Source organism: Carcharhinus amblyrhynchos, unplaced genomic scaffold (genome assembly GCF_965287045.1).
Source record: "Carcharhinus amblyrhynchos unplaced genomic scaffold, sCarAmb.v2.hapA scaffold_969, whole genome shotgun sequence".
Classification (NCBI taxonomy): domain Eukaryota; kingdom Metazoa; phylum Chordata; class Chondrichthyes; order Carcharhiniformes; family Carcharhinidae; genus Carcharhinus; species Carcharhinus amblyrhynchos.
Genome location: NW_027650709.1, coordinates 2,501 through 17,641, shown reverse-complemented (window position 1 = coordinate 17,641; position 15,141 = coordinate 2,501). Strand labels below are relative to the sequence as shown.

The following is a 15,141-nucleotide window of genomic DNA, read 5'->3' as shown; positions in this document are numbered from 1 at the left end:
CCCCAGCGCCCTCACTCCACACCCCGACCTCTCAAATCCAGGTTTCTTCAATTTGTGACACTGGGACTTTTTCATTTCCACCTGAGTGGGACTCAATTTTGTTACTTTCTGAAAAACAGTGCAACTAACAGCACAGCCACGCCCTCGGCACTGACCCTCCCGCGGTGCGGTGCTCCCTCGGCACCGACCCTCCCGCGGTGCGGCGCTCCCTCGGCACCGACCCTCCCGCGGTGCGGCGCTCCCTCGGCACCGACCCTCCCGCGGTGCGGCGCTCCCTCGGCACCGACCCTCCCGCGGTGCGGCGCTCCCTCGGCACCGACCCTCCCGCGGTGCGGCGCTCCCTCGGCACCGACCCTCCCACGGTGCGGTGCTCCCTCGGCACCGACCCTCTGACCCTCCCACGGTGCGGTGCTCCCTCGGCACTGACCCTCCAATAGTAAGAAGTCTCACAACACCAGGCTAAAGTTCAACGGGTTTATTTGGTAGCAAACACCACTAGCTTTCGGAGCGCTGCTCCTTCGTCTGGTGAGTGGGGAGTTCTGATCACAAACAGGACATATAAAGGCACACATTCACGTTACAGAATACTGATTAGAATGTGAGTCTTTACAAGTAACCTGCTAATCAAGTCTTAAAGGTGCAGACAATGTGAGTGGAGATAGCATGAAGCACAGGCTAAAGAACTGTGAATTGTCTCCAGACCGGACAGTAAGTGAGATGTTGCAAGTTCAGGCAAGTCATGCGGGTTACAGATAGTGTGACATGAACCCAAGATCGTGGTTGAGACCGTCCTCATGTGTGCAGAACTTGGCTATCAGTCTCTGCTCAGCGACTCTGCGCTGTCGTGGGTTGTAAAGGCTGCCTTGGAGAATGCTTACCCGAAGGTCAGAGGCCGAATGCTCGTGACCGCTGAAATGTTCCCCAACAGGAAGGGAACAGTCTTGCCTGGAGATTGTCGAGCGGTGTTCATTCATCCGTTCGAACATCGAAAAATTACAGCACAAACAGGCCCTTCGGCCCACAAGTTGCGCTGATCATATCCCTACCTACAAGGCTATAACCCTTGATCTTACTAAATCCCATGTATTCATCCAAAAGTCTCTTCAAAGACCCTATCAAATCCGCCTCCACCACCGACGGCAGCCGATTCCACACACCCACCACCCTCTGAGTGAAAAACTTACCCCTGACATCTCCTCTGTACCTATTCCCCAGCACCTTAAACCTGTGTCCTATCGTAGTGACCATTTCAGCCCTGGGAAATAGCCTTTGAGAATCCACCCCATCGATACCTCTCAACATCTTATACACCTCTATCAGGTCACCCTCTCATCCTTCGTCTCTCCAAGGAAAAAAGACTGAGCTCTCTCAACCTATTCTCATAAGGCATGCCACCCAATCCAGGTAACATCCTTGTAAATGTCCTCTAAACCTTTTCAATGGCTTCCGCATCCTTCCTGTAGTGAGGCGACCAGAACTGAGCGCAGTACTCCAAATGGGGTCTGACCAGGGTCTTATAAAGCTGCAACATTATCTCCTGACTCCTAAACTCAATCCCTCGATTGATGAAGGCCAGTACACCATATGCCTTCTTAACCACATCCTCTATCTGTGAAGCTGATTTGAGCGTCCTATGAACCCGGACCCCAAGATCCTTCTGACCTTCCACACTGCTAAGAGTCTTACCCTTAATATTATATTCCATCATCCCATTTGACCTGCCAAAATGAATCACCACACACTTACCCTCAGCACCGACCCTCCCGCAGTGCGGCGCTCCCTCAGCACTGACCCTCCTGCAGTGCGGTGCTCCCTCAGCACTGACCCTCCCACAGTGCGGCGCTCCCTCAGCACTGACCCTCCCACAGTGCGGCGCTCCCTCAGCACTGACCCTCCCACAGTGCGGCGCTCCCTCAGTGATGGTATGGGAGGTGAGAGATTGGAGAATTACTGACCTGGCTATTGTAATCAGCGGGTGGGAAGGAGTTCAGTGCTGAATGTGCAACTTAACCGGACTGAGGGTGACCGGTGTGCGGCGGCGGTCGGAGGGGGGGAGGGGGGGACTGCTTTTCCTGCTCTTTTTCTGTACACAGCTGTGCAGTGAGGTCAGTGCACGCGAGCCAGATCAGATGACCACTTCCTCTCTGTCTCTCCCTCCACTTTGACGCTGATGAAACGATGTTGTAACACTGCTCCGCCAGTCAGCAGAAAGAGAGCGTCTATTTTTGTCCCATCCTCTCCCCCCCCCTCCTTTCCTGCGCCGACTTCCCAAATCACAGGGAGGGACGGAGATCAGGAATCCGAGGTTAAGGGTGAGGCTGAAGCAACAGTGGGAGGTGCTGTGTGTGCGCGAGCAGTAACGCCCCACAGACCCTGAAGGGGTTTCCACCACCCGCCTCCCCCTCCCAAAAACATCCCCCCCCCACCCCCCCAACCCCCAGCCCCCACCGCTCCTGTTCCACCAAAAAAACAGCAGGCTCCAATCTCCGTCCTCTGTTCACAGGCTAGCATTATCCCCCGAGGGCTCATTTGGATACAGGTCCAGCCCCCACTCCAAGAGCCCCCCCACCCCCCTCCTCACCCCCACCTTGCCCTTCCTGCCACAATGACATCTTCCTCCTCAAGCCAAGATGTCAGATGGAAGCAGATGCTTTGTTGTCTCACCCCGAGAGGTAGCTTCTTCGCCAGTGCGGCGCTCCCTCAGCGCTGACCCTCCCCACAGTGCGGCGCTCCCTCAGCGCTGACCCTCCCCACAGTGCGGCGCTCCCTCAGCGCTGACCCTCCCCACAGTGCGGCGCTCCCTCAGCGCTGACCCTCCCCACAGTGCGGCGCTCCCTCAGCGCTGGCCCTCCCCACAGTGCGGCGCTCCCTCAGCGCTGACCCTCCCCACAGTGCGGCGCTCCCTCAGCGCTGGCCCTCCCCACAGTGCGGCGCTCCCTCAGCGCTGGCCCTCCCCACAGTGCGGCGCTCCCTCAGCGCTGGCCCTCCCCACAGTGCGGCGCTCCCTCAGCGCTGGCCCTCCCCACAGTGCGGCGCTCCCTCAGCGCTGGCCCTCCCCACAGTGCGGCGCTCCCTCAGCGCTGGCCCTCCCCACAGTGCGGCGCTCCCTCAGCGCTGGCCCTCCCCACAGTGCGGCGCTCCCTCAGCGCTGGCCCTCCCCACAGTGCGGCGCTCCCTCAGCGCTGGCCCTCCCCACAGTGCGGCGCTCCCTCAGCGCTGGCCCTCCCCACAGTGCGGCGCTCCCTCAGCGCTGGCCCTCCCCACAGTGCGGCGCTCCCTCAGCGCTGGCCCTCCCCACAGTGCGGCGCTCCCTCAGCGCTGGCCCTCCCCACAGTGCGGCGCTCCCTCAGCGCTGGCCCTCCCCACAGTGCGGCGCTCCCTCAGCGCTGGCCCTCCCCACAGTGCGGCGCTCCCTCAGCGCTGGCCCTCCCCACAGTGCGGCGCTCCCTCAGCGCTGGCCCTCCCCACAGTGCGGCGCTCCCTCAGCGCTGACCCTCCCCACAGTGCGGCGCTCCCTCAGCGCTGACCCTCCCCACAGTGCGGCGCTCCCTCAGCGCTGACCCTCCCACAGTGCAGCGCTCCCACAGTGCCACAGAAGCCAACCTTCTCAACTCCAGAATCAACCCAGTGAATCTCCTCTGCACCCCCTCCAGTGCCAATATATCCTTTCTCAAGTAAGGAGACCAAAACTGTACACAGTACTCCAGGTGTGGCCTCACCAGCACCTTATACAGCTGCAACATAACCTCACTGTTTTTAAACTCCATCCCTCTGGCAATGAAGGACAAAATTCCATTTGCCTTCTCCGTTACCTGCTGCAAACCAGCTCCTTGTGATTCTTACACAAGGACACCCAGGTCCCTCTGCACAGCAGCATGCTGCAATTTTTTAACCATTTAAATAATAGTCCATTTTGCTGTTATTCCTACCAAAATGGATGACCTCACATTTACCAACATTGCACTCCATCTGCCAGATGAAATTTTGTCCACATCCACAGGTTCCCCACTGTCTGCTGTACACATGTAATGTTCTCAAAGAATTCCACCAAATCAGTCAAACATGACCTTCCCTTCAGGAACCCATGCTGCGTCTTACCAATGGGCAATTTATATCCAGATGTCTCGCTATTTCTTCCTTGATGATAGATACAAGCATTTTCCCTTTTACAGGCGTTAAGCTAACCGGCCTATAGTTACCCGCCTTTTGTCTACCTCCCTTTTTTAAACAGTGGCATCACATTTACTATTTTCCAATCTACAGGAACCACCCCAGAGTCCAGTGAATTTTGGTAAATTACCACCGGTGCGTTTGTCACCATCTCCCACCATCTCTTTCAATAACTCTGGGATGCATTCCATCAAGGCCAGGGGACTTGTCTACCTTTAGCCCCCATTAACTTGCCCAACACTAGCTCTTTCATGATAATGATAGTTTCCAGGTTCTCACCTGCCATAACCTTCCTGTCATCAATTTTTGACATGTTATTTGTATCTTCCACTGTGAAGACCGACACAAAATCCCTGTTCAATGCCTCAGCCATTTCCTCATTTATAACATCCTCATTCTCATCCTCTAAAAGACCAATGTTTACTTTAGCCACTCTTTATATTTTTATAGATTTGTAGAAACCTTTGCTATGTTTTTATATTCTGAGCTCTCATAACCCATCTGACTTTTCTTTAAAACTTCTCTCGTGGTTTTCTGTTGACCTTTAAAGACTTCCCAATCTGCTAGGTTCCCACTAAACTTTACCACTTTGTATGCATTTTCTTTTAGTTTCATATCCTCCTTTATTTCCTTAGATATCCCTGGCTGATAATCTCTTTTCCTACAGTCCTTCCTTATCACTGGTATATACTTTTGCAGAGCACTGTGAAAGATCGCTTTGAAAGTCCTCCACTGTTTCTCAATTGCCCCACCATAAAGTTTTTCTCCAGTTTACCTTAACCAATGCCTCTCTCATCCCTTTGTAGTCTTGTTTGTTTAAGAACAAAACAATGGTGTTGGATTTTACCTTCTCACGCTCCATCTGTATTTTAAATTCAACCATACTGTGATCGCTTCTTCCGAGAGGATCCCTAACTGCAAGATCATTAATTATTCCCATCTCATTTACAGGGCCAGATCCAGGATAGCTTACTCCCTTGTAGGTTCCATTACAAACTGTTCAAGGAAGCTATCACAGATACATTCTCTGAACTCCTCCTCAAGGCTCCCTTGACTGACCTGGTTTGGCCAATTGATACATGGATTAAAATCCCCCATGATAATTGCTGCACCATTTTTACCTGCTTGTTTATTTCTTGCCCCACCATGACGTTATTATTTGGTGGCCACGTCTATCAGTGACTTTTTCCTCCTTAATATTTCGAATTTCCACCCAAACAGATTCAACCTTTTTTTCCTTAGAACTTATGTCATCTCTCACCACCACCCTGATGTCATCCTTAAATATCAGACCTCCCTCACCTTCCTCTTGGTCCCTCTGAACAGTCTGAATACCTCCAACAGTGCGGCGCTCCCTCGGCACCGACCCTCACCTTCCTCTTGGTCCCTCTGAACAGTCTGAATACCTCCAGCAGTGCGGCGCTCCCTCGGCACCGACCCTCCCGCAGTGCGGCGCTCCCTCGGCACCGACCCTTCCGCAGTGCGGCGCTCCCTCGGCACCGACCCTCCCGCAGTGCGGCGCTCCCTCGGCACCGACCCTCCCGCAGTGCGGCGCTCCCTCGGCACCGACCCTCCCGCAGTGCGGCGCTCCCTCGGCACCGACCCTCCCGCAGTGCGGCGCTCCCTCGGCACCGACCCTCCCGCAGTGCGGCGCTCCCTCGGCACCGACCCTCCCGCAGTGCGGCGCTCCCTCGGCACCGACCCTCCCGCAGTGCGGCGCTCCCTCGGCACCGACCCTCCCGCAGTGCGGCGCTCCCTCGGCACCGACCCTCCCGCAGTGCGGCGCTCCCTCGGCACCGACCCTCCCGCAGTGCGGCGCTCCCTCGGCACCGACCCTCCCGCAGTGCGGCGCTCCCTCGGCTCCGACCCTCCCGCAGTGCGGCGCTCCCTCGGCACCGACCCTCCCGCAGTGTATTAAATTAGCTACTTTCCAGTCCTCTGGGACCCTCCCTGCCTCCAGTGATTCCTGAAAGATCACCACCAATGCCTCCACAATTTCCTCAGTTATCTGTTAGAACCCTGGCATGTAGTCCAACCGCTCCAGGTGATTTATCCACCTTCAGACCTTTCAGTTTCCCCAGAACCTTCTCCTTAGTGATGGCCACTCCACTCACCTGTACCGCCTGCCTCTCCTGGAGCTCTGGCATCCCATTCGTATCTTGCAGTGTGAAGATTGATGCAAAGTAACTATCCAGTTCCTCTGTCATTTCTTTATTTCCTACTGTTACTTCTCCAGCCTCATTTTCCACGGTCGAGTGGCTATTTTTGCCTCTCTTTTACCTTTTATATATTGAAAAAATACTCTTCCCATCATCTTTTATATTACTAGCTAGCTTACACCCATATTTCACCTTCTCCCCCCCACCTTATTGCTTTTTTTAATTGTCCTCTGCTCATGTTTATAGGCTCTGGCTCCCCCCTAATCTTCCCCACTTTGTACGCTTTTTCCTTTTGCTTTTATGCTGTCCTTGACTTCCCTTGTCAGCCATAGATGCCTCGTCCTCCCCTCAACGTTCTTCCTTCTCCTTGGGATGAATTTCTCTTTCGCCTCCCGAGTAACTCTCAAAAACTCCTGCCATTGCTGTTCTTCCCTGCTCCCTTTCCAATCAACTCTGGCCATCTCCTCCCTCATGTCTTTGTAGTCACCTTTATTTAATGGTAATACTTTTACATCTGACTCCAGCTTCTCACTGTCAAACCACAGGGGAAATTCTACCACATTGTGGTCACTGCAAATTAGGGTTCCTTCATCTTAAGTTCCCTAATCATTACACACCCGAGTCCGAGGCACAGTACATTGGGGAGACCATACAGACGCTACGACAACGGATGAATGAACATCACTCGACAATCACCAGGCAAGACTGTTCCCTTCCCATCGGTGAACACTCCAGCGGTCACGGACATTCGGCCTCTGATCTTCAGGTAAACGTTCTCCGAGGCGGCCTTCACAACACACGACAGAGTTGCTGAGCAGAAACTGATAGCCAGGTTCCACACACATGAGAACGGCCTCAACCGGGATCTTGGGTTCATGTCTCACTATCTATAACCCCTTGCCTGGGCTTGCAAAATCTCACTAACTGTCCTGTCTGGAGACAATACACATCTCTTTAACCTGGGCTTAACTCTCTCTCCACTCACATTGTCTGTACCTTTAAGACTTGATTGCCTGTAAAGACTCGCATTCCAACCATTATTTTGTAAAGTGAGTTTGTGTCTATATGCCCTGTTTGTGAACAAGACTCCCACTTACCTGAGGAAGGAGCAGAGCTCCAAAAGCTCGTGGATTGTGCTACCAAATAAACCTGTTGGACTTTAATCTGGTGTTGCGAGACTTCTTACTGTCAACATACATCACCAAATCCAGAAGTGCCTGTTCCCTGGTAGGCTGTGGAAAAAAATGTGCTAATTCTTTTTGTTAGTGTTAAACTGTGTTGGTAGGCTGTGTCACAAGCTGCTCCAAAAAAAAACCATCCCTTAGACATTCCACAAATTTCTTTTCTTGGGATTCACTATCTATCTGATTTTCCAAGTCCACCTGCATATTGGAGTCCTCCATGATTATTATAATATTGCCTTTTTCATATGCCTTTTCTATCTCCTGATTCATTTTCTGTCCCACATCCTGATTGGTGCTAGGGGGCCTGTACATAATTCCCATCGGCTTCCTTTTACCTTTGTGATTCCTCAACTCTACACACAGAGATTCTATGCTTTCTGATTTTATATCACTTCTTGCTACTGATTTAACTTCATTCCTTACTAACAATTCAATCCCCACCCCCTTTGCCCATCTGCTGTCCTTCCGATAGGACACATATCCTTGGTTTCGGGGCTGGAGGAGGTTACAGAGATAGGGAGGGTTGTAGGGGCTGGAGGAGGTTACAAAGTTAGGGAGGGTTGTAGGGGCTGGAGGAGGTTAGAGAGATAGGGAGGGTTGTAGGGGCTGGAGGAGGTTACAGAGATAGGGAGTGTTGTAGGGGAGGTTACAAAGATAGGGAGGGTTGTAGGGGTTGGAGGAGGGAACAGAGATAGGGAGGGTTGTAGGGGCTGGAGGAGGTTACAAAGATAGGGAGGGCTGTGAAGCCGCTGTCCTGGGAGGGGGGGGTGGGGTTGGGGTTGGCTGGTGGGGGGGGGTTGGGGGGGTGGTGCAGGTCGTGACCAAGTCATGACCAGGAACCCTGTTCACCTTGACTGAAGATTGCTGGGTGGACGCTACGTCCGGCTACCAAAAGGATGGCTCAGATCTGAGCAGCCGCTGCCAGAATTGGCACATTCCAGGAACTCCGAGTTGGTGAACCTTGCCCGCCATGCAATGCCACATGTTAGGGACCAGATCAGAAACTCCCAAGTTATGAAGTTTGCCGAGACTTCAACTACGTTTCCATTTGGCATTAGTGTGAGAATAAGATGTTTCACTCAATGCCTGATTCTATTGATCAATTAGGAAGCTTTTACCAAGAGAAACTTTATTTACCAACACAGTTTAACACTAACAAAAAGAATTAGCACATTTTTTTCCCCAATTGAAATACTTAAACCTGGCAAGGTATAATTCTTGCTAGCCTATCAATATTGGTTCCAATTTAAGCAACATTCCTCATAGAGTTAAACTCCTCTTCAGAATCAGCTAGCAAAACACACAGGCTTACAAGAATTGCCGGTCCTCCAGCCTTTTACCATTGTGGACAAGGATTATAGAGAGATACCTGTCTTCTGACACTTAGACAGCAGCCTCCAGAGAGAGACTTCAAACAGCAGAACTCCAGAGTAAAACCTGCCTCCAAACAGAAGAACTCCAGAGACAAGAGAGGGGAGAGGGGGAGAGAGAGGGAGAGGGAGAAAACACCTCTTGCATTTTGCAGAACTCCAGAGATGGAGAAACCAATTTTCTAGCAGGTCCCAAACATCAATTTCCACAGAGAGAGAGAGACATAGAGAGAGAGAAAAGCTGCTGCTCCTTTGCAATTCAAACAGCAACTGCCTGCCTGTCTCTTTTTAAGCCTAGCTCCACCCATTCACATGACCTCTTTCCCATCAATCTACCCAGTGAAACCCTAAAAAAAAAACTACATCAGTTCAGATGAGAAAAACACTCCAATAATTAGGAGCAAGTATATTTCTCTATTCCGAGTATGTCGGTTGCTAATTGCAGATGAATGGACACCGTTTAAAAACACATTTGAATCTTAAGATTTACTTCACAAGAAAGGTGACACAAACACATCTCTTAAAGGCACACGGCCTGGTCACACTCATCCGAGGCAGCGAACGTCCGCACTATTTCTGCTCTGTTCAGCTGACAGCAGGATTGCGGTGGGGACACGGTTCGATTCACAGAGAACAAACCGGCACTTGCATTCGCTGAGAAACTCATTAAAACTTAAGTGTGAAGTAACAAGATGGATTTATTTCAAAACAGAAACAGGGATGACACAAGTCCCTTGCCAGATTGTCGTCACGTTCCCTGCTTTGATCGCGAAAGTTAACGCTCAGATATTGCAATGCTGTTAAAATGTTGCTTGGCTGATGAAGCAATACAGTTTGAAGGAAAATTCGGGGCGTGACTGAATGCCTTGGAACGTGCAGGCGGCGGGTTGGTGTCTGCTGCCCTTGTCCTTCTAGGGGGCAGAGGTGGTGGGTGTTGACGGAGCCTTGGCGAGTCGCTGCAGTGCATCTTGTAGATGGTGCACAGTGCTGTGCGTCGGTAGTGGAGGGAGTTGAGGGTGGGTGGTTAGCGTGTCGATCGAGCAGTGTGGGTGTGGGGGGGTGCGCGTTTGGACACGGGCTGCTTCAGGATCTGAGGAGTGGCGAACGGTGCTGAACATTGTGCAGTCATCAGCGAACATCCCCACTTCTGACCTTATGATGGAGGGAAGGTCATTGATGAAGCAGCTGAAGGTGGCTGGGGCCTCGGACAGGGATGTCCTGGAGCTGAGATGATCGAACTCCAACCACCATCTTCCTTTGAGTTGGGGATGAGGCGTGCCAACCTCAAATGCTCATTAACGCGATTTGCAATAATCTACATTGGTCAACATGTGCCCACAAGTAATGACTCTCAATGTGGCACGGGTAAAGGTGGGGGGGAGGGTTCCAAATTCACGAAAAGGATGCCAGGTACTGGGTCAGAGGTACACCAACCAAAATGTCACCTCCAAACCAAAAGACCTGGTTAAGCAGAGCGGCCATGTTGGGTGGAAGATCCAGGGTGGACCTTTGACCCCTGACCTTCTCCCTTGGCGGCTGGCGAGAAGGCTGGCGCAAACATGGCTACGTTGTCAGCGTGGACTGGGTGCCCTTCCTCGCCCCCGCCCCCGCCTGGGCCTCGGTCCCAAAGGACAGGGCGATGGACTTGACCTTCCCCAGGACCGAGGCCTCCTCCTCAAAGGCGCCCTCGAAGATGTCGCGCAGGGAGTGGCGCAGCTGCCGCTTGAAGCCTTGGCCGACAAAGACATAGAGGAAGGGGTTGAGGCAGCTGTTGAGGTAGGCCAGGCTGGTGATGAGGGGGGTCAGCGGCCCTCAGCCGCACCCGCCAGTCGGCGCGATTGTTGTCAGAGAGGAGCAGGAGGCCTGTCAGGTGGTAGGGCAGCCAGCAGAGGAAGAACCCAAAAGTACCAGCAGAACCAGGCGGTAAACCTTGCGGGGCTGAGAGAACTGGGAGCCCCAGAGTCTCCGCAGGAGTAGGCCGTTGCAGGTTCCGATGACCAGGAAGGGGAGGAGGAAGCCAAAAACAAAACGGGTCACGGAAATGACAGTGGCAGTGTTGGCAGGAGCCTCCGTGTAGTTGGCCCTGCAGTAGGCCCCCACCCTCCCAGTTGTGAATATGGCGGTACAGCGAGCTGGGCAGGGACATCAGGAAGGCCAGGGCCCAGGACAGGGCGCAGGCCAGGCCCACGTGGGTGGCTGTCCTTCTGTTGCGCCCCCACAGGGGGTGTAGGGTCATCAGGCAGCGGTCCACGCTGATGCCGGTGAGCAGGAAGACACTGGCGAACATGCTGAAGATGGTTGCGGAGGGCAGCACCTTGCAGAGGAAGGAGCCAAAGGGCCAGTGGTAGGCCAGGGCCAGCTGGGTCACCAGGAAGGGCAGGCTGAGGCAGCAGATCAGATCGGCCACGGACAGGTTGACGAACCACACGGTGTTGGGCCTCCGCTGCATGCGGAAGCCGGCGATCCAGATCACCACGGCGTTGCCCGGCACGCCCAGGAAGAAGATGATGCCATCCAGGGCCATGGCTGCAAGTTTCATCGACCGGCTAAAAGCCTCGTTGTCACAATCTTCAGGGTCTTCGAACTCCGAGTCAGTCCAGTTCAGAAAAAACGAATCATCATCCATGACTCTAGGGAAAAGGAAAAGGTCAAAGGTTACTCCGAGAGGCCCACTGCAGCCCTGGGCCGAATGATCCGAGGCCTTCCTTCTTGACCAGAGCCTTTAACCGCCACAAGATGTCCCAAAATACCTCACACCCTGCAAAGGAGTTCCCTTCCAGTGCGCTCACTGTTGCGGTGCCAGGAATCCAGCAGACCAGCAGTGCAAAGCAAGACTCCAAAGACAACCAATCAGTTAAGAGGCCCTAAGCGTCCATTTTGTCATTGGGTGAGAGATCTATGTTGGGTCCAGAACGTCGGGATAAACTCCCAGGATGCGCCAGCCTCTCCCCCCAGGTATACACAACCGAAGCTAGCCAACGTTCCTCTACATTTCGAAGGTCAGTGCTGAGGGAGCGCCGCACTGTGGGAGGGTCAGTGCTGAGGGGGCGCCGCACTGTGGGAGGGTCAGTGCTGAGGGAGTGCCGCACTGTGGGAGGGTCAGTGCTGAGGGAGCGGCGCACTGTGGGAGGGTCAGTGCCGAGGGGGCGCCGCACTGTGGGAGGGTCAGTGCCGAGGGAGTGCCGCACTGTGGGAGGGTCGGTGCTGAGGGAGCGCCGCACTGTGGAGGGTCAATGCTGAGTGAGCGCCGCACTGTGGGAGGGTCAGTGCTGAGTGAGCGCCGCACTGCGGGAGGGTTGGTGCTGAGGGAGCGCCGCACTGTGGGAGGGTCAGTGCTGAGGGAGCGCGCACTGTGGAGGGTCGGTGCTGAGGGAGCGCCGCACTGTGGGAGGGTCAGTGCTGAGGGAGCGCCGCACTGTGGGAGGGTCAGTGCTGAGGGAGTGCTGCACTGTGGGAGGGTCAGTGCTGAGGGAGCGCCGCACTGTGGGAGGGTCAGTGCTGAGGGAGCGCCACACTGTGGGAGGGTCAGTGCTGAGGGAGCACCACACTGTGGGAGGGTCAGTGCTGAGTGAGCACCGCACTGTGGGAGGGTCAGTGCTGAGTGAGCGCCGCACTGTGGGAGGGTGAGTGCTGAGGGAGCGCCGCACTGTGGGAGGGTCAGTGCTGAGGGAGCACCGCACTGTGGGAGGGTCAGTGCTGAGTGAGCGCCGCACTGTGGGAGGGTGAGTGCTGAGGGAGCGCCGCACTGTGGGAGGGTCGGTGCTGAGGGAGCGCCGCACTGTGGGAGGGTCGGTGCTGAGGGAGCTCCGCACTGTGGGAGGGTTGGTGCTGAGGGAGCGCCGCACTGTGGGAGGGTCAGTGCTGAGGGAGCGCCGCACTGTGGGACAGTCAGTGCTGAGGGAACAATGCACTGCGGGAGGGTCAGTGCTGAGGGAGCACCGCACTGTGGGAGGGTCAGTGCTGAGGGAGTGCCGCACTGTGGGAGGGTCAGTGCATGGGGAGCGCCGCACTGGGGAGGGTCAGTCCTGAGGGAGCGCCGCACTGTGGGAGGGTCAGTCCTGAGGGAGTGCCGCACTGTGGGAGGGTCAGTGCTGAGGGAGCGCCGCACTGTGGGGAGGGTCAGTGCTGAGGGAGCGCCGCACTGTGGGAGGGTCAGTGCTGAGGGAGCGCCGCACTGTGGGGAGGGTCAGTGCTGAGGGAGCGCCGCACTGTGGGAGGGTCAGTGCTGAGGGAGTGCCGCACTGTGGGAGGGTCAGTGCTGAGGGAGGGCCGCACTGTGGGAGGGTCAGTGCTGAGGGAGCGCCACACTGCGAGAGGGTCAGTGCTGAGGGAGCGCCGCACTGTGGGAGGGTCAGTCCTGAGGGAGAATGAACTTGCTCGCAGGTGCAAAGGAAGTCCTGAGTTGGTGAAAGATTATTGTGACATGCGAAGCCCTTCCTCATTTTGTTTCTGGGTGATTGCTGCTGATCCCACACCCACTTACCTCGTATTAACCGTCCAGCCAGAACGCACCTCTTGCCTGTTGGAGCTGTCCCGCGTCCCACTCAGGGAGGTGACCGATCAGACATCGCTCAGCATCGCTATTGACGGGTCACAACGGAAGGAAATCATCCTGCAATCCACAGAGCGAGAACTGCAACAGTTTCCTGACAGATGCCCCTCCCTGAGACATTTGGTCTGACGGAGAGGAAGGAAAGAAAGAGAGTGTGAAACAGAGAGAGAGAGGGAGGCGGTCACACAGAGAGGGCAAGACAGAGAGAGAGAGGAATAGGGACTGGAGGAGGTTACAGAGACAGGGAGGGTGGTAGGGACTGGAGGAGGTTACAGAGATAGGGAGGGTTGTAGGGGCTGGAGGAAGTTACAGAGATAGGGAGGGTGGTAGGGACTGGAGGAGGTTACAGCGATAGGGAGGGTCGTAGGGACTGGAGGAAGTTACAGAGATAGGAGGGTTGTAGGGGCTGAAGGAGGTTATAGAGATAGGGAGGGGGTGAGGAGTGGGGTGCCTAGTGCCACTCCTGGCATGCCCCTCTGCGCTATCCATTACACTGGGGTTGATCCCCTGACTTGGTTGTAATGGTAGAGTGGGAGATATGCTGGGCTGTGAGGTTACAGATTGTGCTGGACTGCACTCCAGCTGCTCCTGATGGCCCACATGGGTGAACACTATTGAATTTTTCCATACTTACACAAGTGCGAAGGCGAGAGTGTGTGTGCGTGTGAGAGAGTGTGTGTGTGAGAGAGAGTGTGTGTGTGTATGCGTGCGTGTGTGTGTGTGTGCGTGTGTGTGAGTGTGTGTGTGCGTGTGTGAGAGAGAGTGTGTGTGTGAGCCGTTGATGGTGTCTATATGGATTTCAGTAAGGCGTTTGACAAAGTCCCTCATGGTAGGTTGGTACAGAAGATTAAAGCTCATGCGATACGAGGCCAGGTATCTCGATGGGTAGAGAACTGGCTTGCAAAGAGAAGTCAGAGAGTAGTAGTGGAGGGGTCTTTTTCTAGCTGGAGGTCTGTCACTACTTGGGTGCCACAGGGCTCGGTACTGGGACCTCTTCTCTTTGTAGTATATATAAATGATTTGGAAGAGGGAGTAGGTGGTGTGATCAGCAAATTTGCTGATGACGCCAAGATGGCTGGATTGGCGGGCAGTGAGGAGCAGTGTCTGGCAATACAGCAGGATATTGATAGGCTGGTTGATTGGGCAGATACATGGCAAATGGAGTTTAATCCGGATAAATGTGAGGTGATGCATTTTGGCCGGAATAATGTAGGGGGGAGTTATATGGTAAAGGGTAAGCCTGTAAGGAGTATAGAATCGCAGCGAGACCTGGGGGTGCAAGTGCACAAGTCTTTGAAGGTGGCAGTACAAGTGGAGAGTGCGGTGAAGAAAGCCTATAGAACATAGAACATAGAACAAAGAACATTACAGCGCAGAACAGGCCCTTCGGCCCACGATGTTGCACCGACCAGTTAAAAAACAATGACCCACTAATCTAAACCAATCCCTTTTCGTCCGTAAAGCTATCCACGGATCTCTTAAACGCCCCCAAACTAGGCGCATTTACAACTGCAGCAGGCAGGGCATTCCAATCCCTCACCACCCTCTGGGTAAACAACCTACCCCTGACATCCGTCCTATAGCTACCCCCCCTTATGGTATGTTAGCCTTTATAGGAAGGGGTATAGAATAAAAGAGCTGGAATCTAATGTTGCAGCTGTACAGAATGTTGGTTAGGCCGCATTTAGAGTACTGCGTACAGTTCT

The 15,141-nt window shown here is 54.2% G+C and overlaps 1 protein-coding gene across 1 annotated transcript; it reads right to left on the bottom strand.

Annotated features, from left to right (window-relative positions):
- Nucleotides 1-9,948: 9,948 nt before the first annotated feature.
- LOC145340380 (C3a anaphylatoxin chemotactic receptor-like) lies at nt 9,949-11,509 on the bottom strand. The gene is given in 4 exon segments (XM_080184837.1): nt 9,949-10,683; nt 10,685-10,782; nt 10,785-10,922; nt 10,924-11,509. Coding segments are annotated over 4 exon segments (1,059 nt in total). The 3' UTR covers nt 9,949-10,446.
- Nucleotides 11,510-15,141: the final 3,632 nt, after the last annotated feature.